This window comes from Pseudopodoces humilis, chromosome 1 (assembly GCF_049639895.1).
Source record: "Pseudopodoces humilis isolate 2021_Gansu_Grassland_sample_001 chromosome 1, ASM4963989v1, whole genome shotgun sequence".
In the NCBI taxonomy this organism is placed as follows: domain Eukaryota; kingdom Metazoa; phylum Chordata; class Aves; order Passeriformes; family Paridae; genus Pseudopodoces; species Pseudopodoces humilis.
Genome location: NC_142200.1, coordinates 133,804,705 through 133,819,622, shown reverse-complemented (window position 1 = coordinate 133,819,622; position 14,918 = coordinate 133,804,705). Strand labels below are relative to the sequence as shown.

Below are 14,918 nucleotides of genomic sequence, written 5' to 3'. Positions count from 1 at the left end.
GGCTCCAACAAGCCTATCATAGAGTGCCGCCTGTTCTATAAAGGGGGAAAGATCCACCGCCCAGGAATGCTGGACACAGGAGCGGACGTTACCATCATTGCCTGTTCCAAGTGGCCAGCCAACTGGGAATTGCAGCCTGTGGCGGGGATGATTTCGGGAATTGGGGGAGTGGCGGTGTCTATGAGAAGCAGACACAATGTAATAGTAGAAGGTCCCGAGGGAAAAATGGCTACCATCCGGCCATTTGTTGTGAGGGCACCAATCACCCTCTGGGGAAGGGATCTCCTATCCCAATGGGGGGCTTCTTTGCGTATTCCCAGTAAGGATTTTTAGTGGGGGTCACTGAAGAGCGCGCTAAGCCCACCATCCCCCAACTCACCTGGAAACAGCACCATCCAGTGTGGGTTGATCAGTGGCCCCTTTCCGAAACCAAACTGCGCGCACTAGAAGCCCTCGTGGAGGAGCAGCTCGCCAAGGGCCACATCACTGAGTCCAGCAGCCCTTGGAACTCCCCTGTCTTTGTTTTACGCAAACTAGGCAAAGACAGGTGGAGACTCCTCCATGACCTCCGAAAAATCAATGAGGTCATTGAGGATATGGGCCCCCTCCAGCCTGGCATGCCCTCACTTTCCATGCTTCCTCGGGACTGGAAGCTTGCAATCATAGACATCAAAGATTGCTTTTTTAACATCCCTCTCCATCCTCGAGACGCCCCCAGGTTTGCATTTTCGGTTCCCTCCCCAAACAGACAGGCGCCTCTAAAAAGATACCATTGGCTTGTTCTCCCGCAAGGGATGAAAAATTCTCCCACCATCTGCCAATGGTACGTAGCCCACATCCTACCCCCAGTGAGAGTCCCGTTCTCAGACGCAGTTATATTACATTACATGAACAACATCTTGGTTTGTGCCGCTGATGATGACTACCTCCACCGAACTTTGCAAAAGACTATAAAGACAATTGAGGATGCTGGGTTTGAGATCCGCGAAGACAAAATCCAGCACGCCTGCCCTTGGACCTACCTTGGACTCTGGATTCATGAGCAGACCGTCGTGCCCCAGCAGCTGACCATCAGAGACTACCCCAAGACCCTGCGGGACCTACATCAGCTCTGCGGGTCCATCAACTGGGTACGTCCTCTGCTTGAGATAACGACAGAAGTCCTCGCACCCCTCTTCAACCTGCTCCGTGGCAGCGAGGACCTCGACTCACCGCGCGCCCTCATGCCGGAGGCCCGAGAATCCATCACCAAGGTCCAGGAGGCCCTGTCTTCGCGGCAAGCCCACCGGTATGAACCCAGCCTGCCCTTCCAGCTGGTTGTCCAGGGTAAGGCCCCGCGCTTACACGCGCTCATTTTTCAATGGGGCATTGAAGGATCCACTCCTTATCATTGAGTGGATCTTCACACACAATCAGCCCACCAAAACTATCATGACTCCACAAGAAATCATGGCTGAACTCATTAAAAAAGCAAGAGTTCGTCTCCGCACTCTTGCAGGGTGTGAGTTCACATGCATTTTCCTTCCATTAACAACTGGGGATTTGGAGCCTCTACTCCAAACCAACAAGAGCCTTCAGTTCGCTCTCAATAGCTATTCAGGCCAAATTTCTATACACCCACCTGGCCACAAATTATTTAAAACCACGTTTAATTTGGTCCCCAAATTATTACTTAGCAAAACACCACTCAAGGCTCTGACAGTTTTTACTGACGGCTCGGGGAAATCTCACAAGTCAGTAATGACTTGGAAGGACCCCAGGACACAGAAGTGGGAGTCTGATGTCCAAGTGGTTGAGGGATCACCACAGATTGCTGAATTAGCAGCCATCATCAGAGCTTTTGAGAAATTCCAAGAACCTTTCAATCTGGTGACTGATTCGGCTTATGTGGCTGGAATAGCTATGAGAGCAGAACATGCATTTTTGAAAGAAGTCTCTAACCCAAATTTATACAAATTGCTTTCTGAATTAATATATCTCATCTCCCACAGAAAGCAACCATACTATGTCATGCATGTGAGGTCACACACTGACCTCCCAGGTGCCATCGCGGAAGGTAACAAGAGAGCGGACACCTTAGCCATGCCTGCTGGAGCGGCCATAGTCCCGGACATTTTTGCGCAAGCAAAATTGTCCCACCAATTTTACCATCGGAATGTCCCCGCCCTGATGAGGATGTTCAAGTTACCCAGGGATCAGGCCAGGGCAATAGTTGCTACCAATTGTCAATTTTTTCAGGTTCCAGCAATGAATTCTGGAGTTAACCCCCGAGGACTCAACAGCTGCCAAATTTGGCAGACTGATGTTACCCACGTCCCGTCCTTCGGGAGAATTAAGTATGTTCATGTTTCGGTGGACACTTTCTGGTGCAGTGTTTGCCTCAACCCACGCAGAAGAAAATGCCAAACATACCATCCGACATTTTCTCCTTGCGTTTGCTACCCTGGGAGTCCCCCAACAAATAAAAACAGATAATGGACCTGCTTACACCTCTCACAAGTTGAGAGATTTCTTCAGTCAGTGAGGGGTGAGGCACACCACAGGCATACCTCACTCTCCCACAGGGCAATCAATTGTGGAAAGGACACACCAGAACCTTAAGAGAGTCCTTGATCAGCAGCGGGGAGGAACAGAGATCATTCCTCCCATTGAGAGGCTCTGTAAGGCTCTGTGTGTTATGAATTTTCTGAATTGTTCACCTACAGAGCCTGACCCCCCTGTAATACGGCACTTCTCCAATTCGACCCATGCCAAATTCAAGGAGAAGCCGCCAGAGCTGATCAAAGACCCTGAATCACAGCAAACACTGGGACCTTTCCCACTGATTACCTGGGGGAGAGGATATGCTTGTGTGTCAACACCATCTGGTCCTAGGTGGCTCCCAGGGAAAAATATAAAACCATACTTAGGCCCTGCAAATCCTGCACCAGAACCAGATCAATCAAAATCTCCTGAGACCCACACAGGTTCTCAAAAACAACAAGCCACTGCAGCCTGGAGATGGAGACGTCGCCGGAGCCCACCGAGCCGGCCCGCCACCAGACCATCGACCAGACGGTGACCGACACAGCTTACCGCCAGACAACCCACTTCATATAAACCAAATCGTCGTGCCACCAAAACTGCCAAATGACAAGAGCCAACCTACAGCTCGACACTGTGAAATGCACAAGTTCCTCTAACTCCTTTCCCTTCCCTTTTCCCCTCCCCCTCTTCCCTTTCTCACCTTAAATACCTACCCTTAAATTACTCACTTGCTAATTTGCACAAAGATGCAACTTAATGTTGCTACTGCTGGTGTCTTAGCCATGCGTCCCCCTCTACGCAAAATGGCCCCACCAGCAATCAACTACCTCATCCCCAATACCCATTCCCTGCTTATATTTTCTTTTTTCTTTTGTCAGAAAAAAAGGGGGGAGGCAGGAGAGAAAGGGGAAAAGAAACTAGCCCCCCCCCCAAAGTCAGAGCTAATCTTTTTATGTTCTGTTATAGAAAATGGAGAGCAAAACCATCCTCGAGTTCCTGACCATCTGGATGCTCCCGAAAACATCAGCTGTGGATGCCTGGCTAGTAGCACAGCCCCTGGATTTGATAGACTGCGCTGCTTCAACCTATCAAGTCACAGTGAAGGCATCCACACTTGCATTCAGAGACTCCAACATGCGGTTCAGGAACTCAAGGCTGAAAAGGAGCCCCAATGGTTCGAGGACCTTTTTAGAAGCTGGGGACTCAAAGGATGGGTTGCCTCCCTCCTTAAAAACATATTTTGGATTTTTTTTTAATTATCGTTATTGTTCTATGTATGTTCTCATGTTTCAAAAGGTTGGTAACTAGGTCTCTGGGAGAAGCCTTTTTATTAAATAAAGAAGGGGGAATTGTGGAGGCCGGGGAACTGGCCAGTTTAGAAATCCTGGCTCTCCCCTGGAGAGCTTCTCCCTAGGTGAGACACTTTTATGTCATGCAGAGAAAAAGTGTCACTCCCAGAGGCCCTAGAGTTGAACATGTTAATTTGTTACACCCCATTGGTTTCCCTCCCTATCAATCCACCCCGATACATGTATCCAAGTTTCCCCTGCCCCTCTCCTCCTCTATAAATACCCCGGTTTTTCCCCTGTTCGAGGAGCTGCTGTCACTGGCTCCCTTCACTGAGGGCCCCGCTATAATAAAGGCTATTTCTCAGTGGAATGCCATACAGCTCTCTAGTCTCTCTCTCCGCGTCACCTGCACGCTGCCGCTGAGCTGAGATCACTCGCCGGGCATAGGACATGCCTGTGCCCCTGGGCAGTCCTTTTCAGGACGGCTTCTTCAGGGTAGTCGCGGCACCCCTGTCATCGACACCGCTGCGGCACCCCTCCCCCTGAACTCCAAACTGTTCAATTTAAGTGTTGTCAGGGAGTTAGAGTGAGTAATGATCTTTGGAAATGAAAAAAAGAAGAACTCTCTAAAGTACCAAAATTTTAATTTCTTTAAGGTAATTTCTATCAATTTGTGCAAAAGAGATACCACTCAATTTTGGGTGAAACCACCTTATTTCTTTAGAAAACCAGTCCAGAAGAATAATGTAAAAATATGAACTGCCCCCTATAAGAACAAATTGCTATTTGATATTGAAATGTAATCTATGTTGGTCTTCATATAGCATTTCTGCTATCCATGCAGTATACACACCTGCTTGTGCACACATACACACAATAAGCTTGATTTTTTCATGTTTATACCCACTATCTTAGATCACTATAGATAAATTACAAGTTCATTGCTTGTAAGCACACAAAAATACATATATTTTATATATTCATTGTAAGAGATTCCCCTCAGAAAATGAAAAATGCAAGAAGCAAGGAGTATAAAACCATCATGTATATTGTAGTATTCCTTCATACTTCAACAGTAATCATGGTGACTTTCTGCAACTATTACTTCATACTCTCTTATCTTGATAAATGCAAGCTTGTCCAACTTCAATTCATACAAAATACTACCATAAAGGTATTTTTTCTGGTTCATTACTTCAACTATGCCACCCTTCTGTCCTTCTCCTATGCCTCCCTTATTCCTTCACCATCAAACATGAACTGTGGATCTTCATTTGCATGACTTTTCAAATACAAAACTGTAACATATGTCAACATTCATTTGTTACCAAGATGTCAGCCTTGGCCATCTCTTTGCCAGGGCTAGCCTAGCTGTCCATTTGTTGAATCTCCCAAACAAACCACCCTTTAACTGATACCATCATTTAAGCATAAAACATGGAAAACATTACATATTTCACTTTTTAAAATCCTTTTCTTATGTTCTGATAAAGCATTAGTCAGAACACTGATGAACTGCAACCATCATTCATGCTACTAGTCATAATATAGTTATTAATAAATACTTCCTCAGACTACATTTTAAAAAAACTATGTGCTTTACAAATTAAGACTATGCAATGCTATGGGGAACTTCCAGCCCCCATATTTTTCACAACAAATATAATGTTCATTAACCTATTTTCCAAACAAATTACGGTTTCTTTTAACATTGGAATTAAGCAGGTGAGTAACATGGTTTTCTGTCTTAAACTCTTTTGATAGTTTACCTGAGTTGCAGCAACAACAGTAGTTACAGAAGGCGCAGTTGAAGGTGATAGAGCTCCCACTTGCTGCAAGTGGCCTGAAGCCTGCTGAGGTAAATGAGAACTGGAAACGGGAGTGCTAGATCCTGAGCCAGATACTGCATTTGGAAATGATACTGCTACATCATTGCTGCTAAAAATACCTGAAAAAAATTACAAAAACAATTACATGCATCTCTCTCTCTCCCCCTCCCTCTGTTCACTAGTAACCACGTAAATATGCAGTAGAAAATTAATCAAGACAAACAAGATCACTTAATATGTAATGCAGAAAGCTCCTGTGTAGAAATTCTAACCATGCTGATTGATAAAAGTACTCTCATTATTTAACATTCTACAGTTCAGGGAACACAGACTGATTCACTTTTAAGTTTTTGTAAAACATGTGTGATAAATCAAATATTTATGTGCATTACAAACTGCTCAAATATTAACAGTGGCAGAATTTTTGGCTAAAATGCCTGCCTTCAACTGAGTCTGCTATCAGAGCTTGTTCCTTCAATGTATTACTGTTAAGAATGAAGTTTTGGGCTATATAACTGAACACACACCATACAAATGGAAAAAATACTTTTTAACTTTAAAGTAAATGTTACTAAACAACATACATTTGTTCAAAACTGTAATTTTGGCAACTAAGGATTGCTTGTGCTTTCTCAGAAAAATATTGACAGCAAGTCTGAGGACAAGGTACTCAGATTTGCCGGTAGAACTGGTGGTATTTCATTCATTCACGAACTGTAATTCCATCCATGATCTATACTAATACTTGACTAATATTTCTGCTAGAACAGCCAACAAATAAACAACTAAACACGTTAACATTAGTCAGACTTGTAAGTTAGCAATTTAAATAGGAAGAGTTCACACCCCTCTGTGAAGCCATTACTTCTGTTCATCTACATGCAGGGTAAAGTTCATTATAGAGGTTGGGAAAAAAAACCCTACTGACCAGAAGCCCAGGACAAGAAGTAGTACCTGTCTATGAAACCGTTAGGCTCCACGTGCATTAGATAAGTGAGCTGTCAGCTGGCCAAGGAATATCAAGCATGGTAGCACTGAACTGCAGTTAGAGGAAGAGTGCCACAGGGAGTAAACAGAAGTAGAATGAACATGGTTAGATCAAAAAAAGCAACAGAACTGAAATGCCAGTTAGAAGGCAAAGGGTGGAGCTAGTTTGTCACTCATACAAATAATGATTTGAAGAAGGCAGTGACAATAAGAAGATACGCAATGTTAAAACACCACTCGCCACCCAGATATCCCTCTGAGCACAGGCAGTCAAGGGAGAGACTAACATCATCCAAACCCACACATAATATGCGAACACTGATGCATCTTAAATTCCCTGACTCTATTAACCGTGAAGAAAAATGGAAGAGAAAATCAGCCAGACCCACTAGAGAAAGAAGATACAAAAAAGCAGCTGAAGACTCATCGCGACAACACTTTTTTCCTGCCTAACCACAGTTAGCGACTTGTCTTCTCCCCAATCTCTTCATCATAGAGAAACTCTGTATCTCTGCTTTCCTACTGAGCTTTGTATCTTCTTCCATTTAGCAACCTCCCCTTCCTTGATTTTTTTTTTTTGTTACCATCCCCAAAACCTACAGTCACAGCCTTATTAGCAGTTAAGATCCTTGAAGTGTTCACTTTGCCATGATCTTTTCCCAGTTCTAGCTGGATCAACTAGACAGCACATTTTATGGATCCTGCTCCAATTCACCCCTACCCACCACCAAAACGAACATGATTAACAAACAGCCTTGCTGCTGAGTCTACTCTTAAATGTGACATAACTACAACCACAAAAACTGAAATATAACCCAGGTCCTCAAAAGATTTTTCAATTTGCTTTTAATCAACAATTTCAAATCAATAAAAAGGATGAGATTTGACCTTTTGTTTTTTGAATGCAGTAAAACAATTAAATATACAAACCTTCTTGAAAATATGAGATTCTCATGAATTATCAGGCTTCAGGAACCATACATTTTAAGAATAAAAATAATGAAATATCACAACACCTGTGAGTAAACCATAAGAGCTCATCACCACAAACACTATCACTCTCATAAAACATCAACAGCAATGAGAGGAGAAAACAAAATTTTTGGTGAGAGGCAAGTACTAAAAATGAAGGAGATTTTGCCAGAAAGGGAAAACAACTCCAAAATTTTAAAGCTATTATAGATTTTTTTATTCTTAATTTTTAAAAATCTTACATATTTAATAACTGCAGAGCTTCTGCTGCTTCTATTTTAATGATAAGGTTTATTCTTCCTCTTAAAAATAAAATTCTGGAATACAAGCAGATAGTTATGAAATCACAGGCAAAAGAATATTTCAAAAGAAAGAAAAGCAGCAAATTGGTTTGCCAGCGGAATGAGGTTAAGCTAATATTTCTCGCCAGTTGTTGTAGTAGTATTAAAAACACTATTTGTTGCTGTTGCAAAATACAGGACAAATATGACCTATCAGCACACTCTTTTTGGGATAAGTATCTCCATTTAGCAATCCCTTACTTAACACATGAAGTACATGCACCTTCTGAAACTAGTCATGCAACCAAGATACTACTCCATGCAGCAATCAAAGAACTGTACGCTGAACATCCAAATAAATTACTGATTTTCACACAGTTTCAAAAATGCCTGTATAAAAACTATGTGTGTATCATTAAAGCCAAGACAATACGCATTTGAAATATCTCTAACATACTAAGTTGCCTTTTAGGGTTTGGGGAGAGATAAATCACTTTCTGGATCAGGAAGGAATGGTAATGAAAACCTGAGTAAATCTCTGTAAACTACATTTAAGTTTAAAATAAACAAACCACCTTGAAGTCTTTCCCAAATTACTGAAAAGCCAAAGAGCTGTAACTTGTGATAAATGGCATCATGTAATTTGCCAGCACCATAAATAGCATGTTCAAATGCAATGTTCAGCATTAACCAGAACACAGTTCTTTGGCTCCAGGTGGAAATAGACACGTAACACTGTTCAGGTAAAGTCTGACTGTGCATGACACCGTTAATACAGATGCAGAACATGGACTTCAGGCTCTAACAGATAAAATGCACATGTAACCTACACTGCTGGCTCAAATGGCTTAACAAAAAGACAAGTGGGAAAAAAATAAAAATAATTATCTCTGGCCAACAAATAACTGCCTGCTTAGCACAGAAAGGTAGTATCATATAGGAGGGAATATATCAGATAATGTAGACTAGAAAAAATGCATTCTTTATGCATCATCAATGACAAATTTTGTAACAGAGGATATAAAAGCATTTCAAGAATAGTGAAAACAAAATAGCCTCAAATCAAAACCAGCAACAGGACAGGTGGCACACAGAACAATTTTAGTGGTTTTATTCAAAATCTCAAAAGTAAGTAGTTTCATGAGCAGAAGAGTTAACAAAACTGATTAAATCCTGGATTTCCACAGTGTTACATCTCACAATTACATCAATACACTAAGCTCTCCCACCACAATTTCTGTATCCAGGTATGAAATCCTCACTTGTTATTTTCTAGCACCACAGCCCCCTCCATTACCCAGCTCTCTTACATTCCTTTCTTATGCTGGTGACTGCCTAGTTCAGAAAGAGGGAGGAAACAGGCAGTGGTTTGTTACTTTTGTACCCATACACCATCCATTCCTATTACAGGAACATATGTGTCTTAGACTTTTTTTTCTGTAAACTGGTCAAAAGACTTAAAGCTTAAGTAGGCCGAAATCAAGACAGACAACATCTAGACTACTTCCTTAGCAAGCTCATAAAATGGTCTCCCTAAAGCTGTATTTTCTTCTGTAGGTCAGAAATCTGAAATTATTACTACAATTCAGAAAAGTGAAAGTTCTCAGATATCTGTCATCTTAGTATTTTGTCAAAACTTCAAGAATAAGAAGAATATGGCCAAAGAGGCTATATTTCAGATGTAAACTTTCAGGCCCACAGAAGTTGCACAGAACTATAAAACCTTCCTACTTGGGGGAGAGCAGCTGGGCATGGGGTTGGGACAACATCCTCAAGGAAACTCACAGTAGAAATCACAGAAATAAAAGCAAATTTTGAGCTATAAGAACAAGAACTTCTTTACACAAACTGAAGCTATAAACATGTTATCAGTAGCTTCATTTCATGTAGTAATCTCAAAAAGTCTCCCCTAAACCCATGTCAACTTCCTATACAGTGCAAAATGAAAAGGAGTTTTTGCATTAAGTAGTCCATTCATTAGTAACTAAACATGTACAAAAAAACTGATAAAGTTCCATTACACAAGAAAGAACGTGTTCTATTCCAGTACAATGTTAATAGCTGAAGAAGTACCCCACCATGTTATTTTGTAATGTGGTCATAAACTGAAGTGTTTTGAATACAAAACAGAAGCAAATAAAAATGGGTTATTTTTGACAGTTGTCAAAGGAGAAGAAAGTTGCACTTTAAACTGCCAAGGTAGCAACAATATTTCACTTAAATTAATGAGATAATGAGCTTGGATGCTAGGGCCAATTTGCCTCCTTCCTGAAGAAATCTGAAACCTAAGAATCAAATAATCAAACTATTTTCCTGCTGGTGATGAGGAAAGTGGTATGGTTCACTTTCAGACAGGCTTCTACAAGACTCTGCAGTAACAGTTCTAGACGTGCATGAAGTGAAAGTACAGATCTGCAGCTGGATAACAAGCTACATTTCCCTCCCTTTCAGTGACTGGGCATCCTTTTTTGATGGAGGCACAGCCTCCATCAGTCACAGATGAACAGTCAATGGCTTCCTTTCACAAAGGGCATTCTGAGTACTCTCCATAACTGAGATCGAAGTTATAAAGCCCCACAGACTTAAAATACCCAAAGAATGCACACTGCTGGGGGTGGAGGGGAGGAGGGAAGACACAAAGTACAAGTGTACATGTTTTCAAAAACCGGTTTTCTAACTGTTTCAAACAGTTGTTCCAGTTTCATATCTACTGACAGAAGGCAGACTGCCACAATTAGTCCCTTTGAGAATACTCTGTAGAGAGGATTTACAGTCAAAGACCAAAATACTTGACAAGAACCTTGACACAATCCAGCACAGCAATATGACACATATATGGTGAATCCATGATCATATCACCTATGTATACAGCAAAGATCTAAAGTTTGCTATCAAACTCCATTACAATTAACCCCAAATCCTTGGCAACTCATCCAGCAAAAGATGTTTAGGTAATCTCTTTTACTCCCATCCCTATGGTCAAACCCCTAATTGTACAGCTATCTGTAATCAATCAGAAATTGTGTTCAACAGCGGAGTGGGGGTGAAAGATCAGAACACACCCATGTGCTACTGAAATCATCTACTGTGTTCAGCTAGTCCCCCCTGCTAGAGTGAACAATGGTATTTTACACTTGATTCCATGTTCACTGATGACCACTGATGTCAGCAATCATTTTCCCACTTTGAATTAATCCAAGCTGATACAGCCCTCCACAACAGAAGGGCTCAAACCCACATTTTTCATAGCCCACCCAAGAAGAATTTTCCCTCTAAGAGAAAAGGTCTGAATGTGACACAAGGAGACAGATGAATGACGTGCTAGACTAGGAAGATGGAGAACTGTACTGTTTTTCTAGCTCACTATATCTAACAGTGAACAACAGCAACTACACAAGGAAAAGAACAAAAGAAGGCAAGCATGTATCAATACCTTCCTCAAATGTTCTCCCAGCCTCTAGAAATCTATAATGTATGAATTTTGAGTGTGAGGAATGGTCTTTGTAATTACAAGCCTTAAATATGTTTCCAGCCTTGTTCCAATGACTATCTTCCAATCCTTTCTGAACAGCTGAAACTTTTCATAATGTATCTCATGGCAAACTTACACCTTAGTTAAACTGTGCAGTCTTTTTTGGGGGTGGAAGATGGGCGACACAGGGACAAAACTCCTTTCACTTGTTTCCTCCAGATGTTCTGACTTCTCACAAAAATCTCTGAAATGCTTCATAACTGCCTGTTTATATTTCACAATTAATTCAGCTTTATGAAATATACATGTTAAGAATTTCATGCTTGTTCTACCACAAGTAAAAATGTTTTCAAGTACTCTTCTAGAACAGAATACTAAGATAAAGAGCTCCATGATCGTATCTGAGACACATATGCTCATAACCACATAAAAGACCTGTACTTCAAGTGTACTACAGCACAGAAAGATCTTTGTAAAAGAAAAAGTTAAACAGATACTTAAGAACAATTGATAAAAACCTTAACTTTTTAAGGTTTAGTTTAAAAAGTTCACTTTTTAAGTGACAAGCCTAGGTCACTTAAATACAACAAACTAAAACCAAAGCAGTTTTAGGCTCACTTAATGAGTATTCATGAATAGGAGCATGACTTGTGATCTATATTTTTTAATGATTTCAGAAAAATCTATTGTGTTTGCTTAAGATCTCTGAAAACACAGCATAGCTTCAAACCACTCTGACAGCAATCTACCTCAGTGCTGGATGGTGAGTCACTGGAAGCACTAGATTTCCTCTTCACTGTGAATATAATACGGTCTTTTATGGAAGCTTATCCCTTTTGAATTCCAGTGATCTGAGGCTGGTGCCTTAGAAGGGAAGCCTTTGAAGGGAGGGGGCAGGGGAGAAGATGGAGCAGCTGTTGCCCAAATTTGTGAAGGCCCACAAATAGCTGTCATTAGCAACAGTTATAATTTTCAAGTGGTATTCTAGAACCTCATGGTCAGATAGTTACACTTAAGACTGCAATATCTGACAGCCAAATAGTAATTTGTACTCACTATTTGTAGCCACTCAGTACTTCGAAACGTGCATAACAGAACTACTTCAGGCTGACTTTTTAATTTACCCTTCTCTTGTTCTTTGTTTTTATCAATTTAGATGGTTTAGCTGAGCACTACTGTCTCCATGCTTCAATACAGGCAGATGCCTTTTCATCAGCACTGAAAAATTCTAGCCCAAGTTGGGCTAGATTCAAAGATTTTAATTCACGCTCAGTACAGATTCTGTTTAGTTTAGGTTATCTTGTTAAAAAAAATCATACCAAATTTTGCCTGCATTGATGGAGAGGCAAAGGCTACAGAAATGAAGTCTGTCTGTAAACATGTTGTCTTCTAAAAACAATCACAGGAGTGACACTGGAACAATGGATGTCTGCTCTGTATTAGGATTTGCCTCACTGCAACTCACAAATCAACATAAGACAGAACAATCAATAACAAAGACCTGAAAACAGCAACAGGAGTATGAAATAAAACAGACAGAAGACAGGACAAGCAAGAACTGAAGTAACCACAGAAAGGCAACAAGCAAACTCTACAATCAGGTCATTGCTTCTCAGAGCCTTTAAGTATGCACTAAAACTGCCAAAAGATAGGTTTGCTCAATATGTATATATATGCATTTACAGATATGTATATCCCTCTTGTTCCTATTCACTGCTAGACCCGTAGAAGAGATGAGACTGCATGGTCAAGTCAAAAAAGTTTGACTGTAAGATCCAGAGTACAACTTGGAAGGACAAAACACATCGTTATCACACAGTGAATAGCAGTTTACATCTCTCAACTGCAAACTCTGTGGTTTATAGAAAAGGTTTTGAAAAAGGTATGAAAGATACAAGAAGTTGACTATACAACTGTGAAACATAGCACTGAGTATATCAAGTCTTTTACTGGCAAAACTGCAGTTTACCACTGTCTGCCTTGACATGTCTTGACACCTTTCTATTAAGGCAGGCATCTTACTGGAACAACTTTCATGACTCCATTTTCTAGTCCTCTTCTTTAGGACTAGATTCTTTCAAACCAGTTCAATTTTTAGCTATTATCTTTCCTCCTTCAGAGTTTGTCAGCATCAAATTTCAACTGACAGTTTGCCCACCTTTATAGCAAAACTATTAATAATAAACCTCTCTGCTCTAAACTTGTGTTTGTTTCCACTCAAACAAAATCTCACTGGTTTTCTTTTTGGTACTTTATTGCTGATGTTCAGCCAGCTTAAACTCTGTGCAATGAAAAAACAAGCTCCTCACACAGACTCCATCAAAACTCTTACTGACAGTGACATCTACAATCGTCGGCATTACCTGACACAATCTGAATATGCTGTTGGAGTAAATGATCTTCCTTTATTTAAATACTTATCTCAAGTTCTAATACTTTCATTTCATCCTATATAAACACACATGACAAGATCTCCTCTTGTTGTTTATATTATCAAAATTTCTATCTACTCTCATTGATTTCACCCAGATACATGCTTCTGACAAAACAAGATCCCTACAATACTGGAATGGGGGGAGGGAGGGAAGGAGAGAAAGGCAATACTGGGGGAAAAAAGTAACCAACTTAGCGTCAGAAGGTATCATGAAACATTACCACCACCCCACCACCCCAAAAAAAGGTAATTAGACGATAAATCCTGTCCAAACATCATTCTAAAGCAAACATGTAGCTACCATTATGCTGTTCCACAACAGTAAGTTATATAAAGCATTACTACTGTTTGGCAATATATGCCCTTCCAACTACCTATGCCATTCGTTTAAGAAACAAAAAGCGTAATGTGGAAAGAAGTCACAAATGGCATTCCATTGATTTCTATTCTGCACCCTCTTGTGAATCTATACCTCTTCAACATTAAACAGCAAAAATGCTCTGCTTATAAAACAGCAGAAACTCACCAAGTCCAAATTCAGCACACTTTGTCAGATACCCTTCAGATGTTTTATTTTTGTTCAGAAAAATGGTGAGCTTGCTTTCCTTCATCTCAAAGCTGGTTCAGAGCACTGTATACCTGGGAGAGTGAGAGGGAAACCCTATATCAAAAGGAAAAAAGCTAAACCTATTTTATTAAAGCAAAGAAAATCTAGAGAAAATTCAGTATTTCTCACCACATGTAGACTATGAAACATAATGTAATATTAAAATTTTTATTATTTAAGAGACCCACCACTCTAGACATCTGCCTAACAGGTGTAATTCATAGCTCTGACAGTGTGAAAAGCAGAAGTTCTATAAAACTGTAATGACTGCTTGCTTAAAATGCAAAAAACTTGGCCATGCAAAGTTTCAAACATTTAAATTCTTTTGCATACACTGAATTTCAAGTCAATACAATTAACAATGCATACAGCACTGCTCTCCTAACATATGTGCACAGCAGTAAAAAACTTCTATTTGGGGCCAGCATAAATGGATAAAAATTTCCAATTTTTATTAACAGATCACCTGACACCAATTAAATATCGCATTGAGAAATAAACTTGGTAATCTTCAAAATAAG

The 14,918-nt window shown here is 40.5% G+C and overlaps 1 protein-coding gene across 9 annotated transcripts in view; it reads right to left on the bottom strand.

The window, feature by feature from the left end:
• MLLT10 (MLLT10 histone lysine methyltransferase DOT1L cofactor) overlaps positions 1-14,918 on the bottom strand; it is a 133,246-nt gene that overhangs the window by 36,351 nt on the left and 81,977 nt on the right. For all 9 annotated transcript variants that reach the window (XR_015772120.1, XR_015772119.1, XR_015772121.1 and 6 more), the window contains one exon: positions 5,585-5,763. Coding sequence is in view for 3 of the 9 variants with exons in the window: in XM_014248596.2 (XP_014104071.1) it covers positions 5,585-5,763 (179 nt within the window). In the remaining 6 variants the exon portion in view is untranslated. The remainder of the gene's footprint in view (positions 1-5,584; positions 5,764-14,918) is intronic.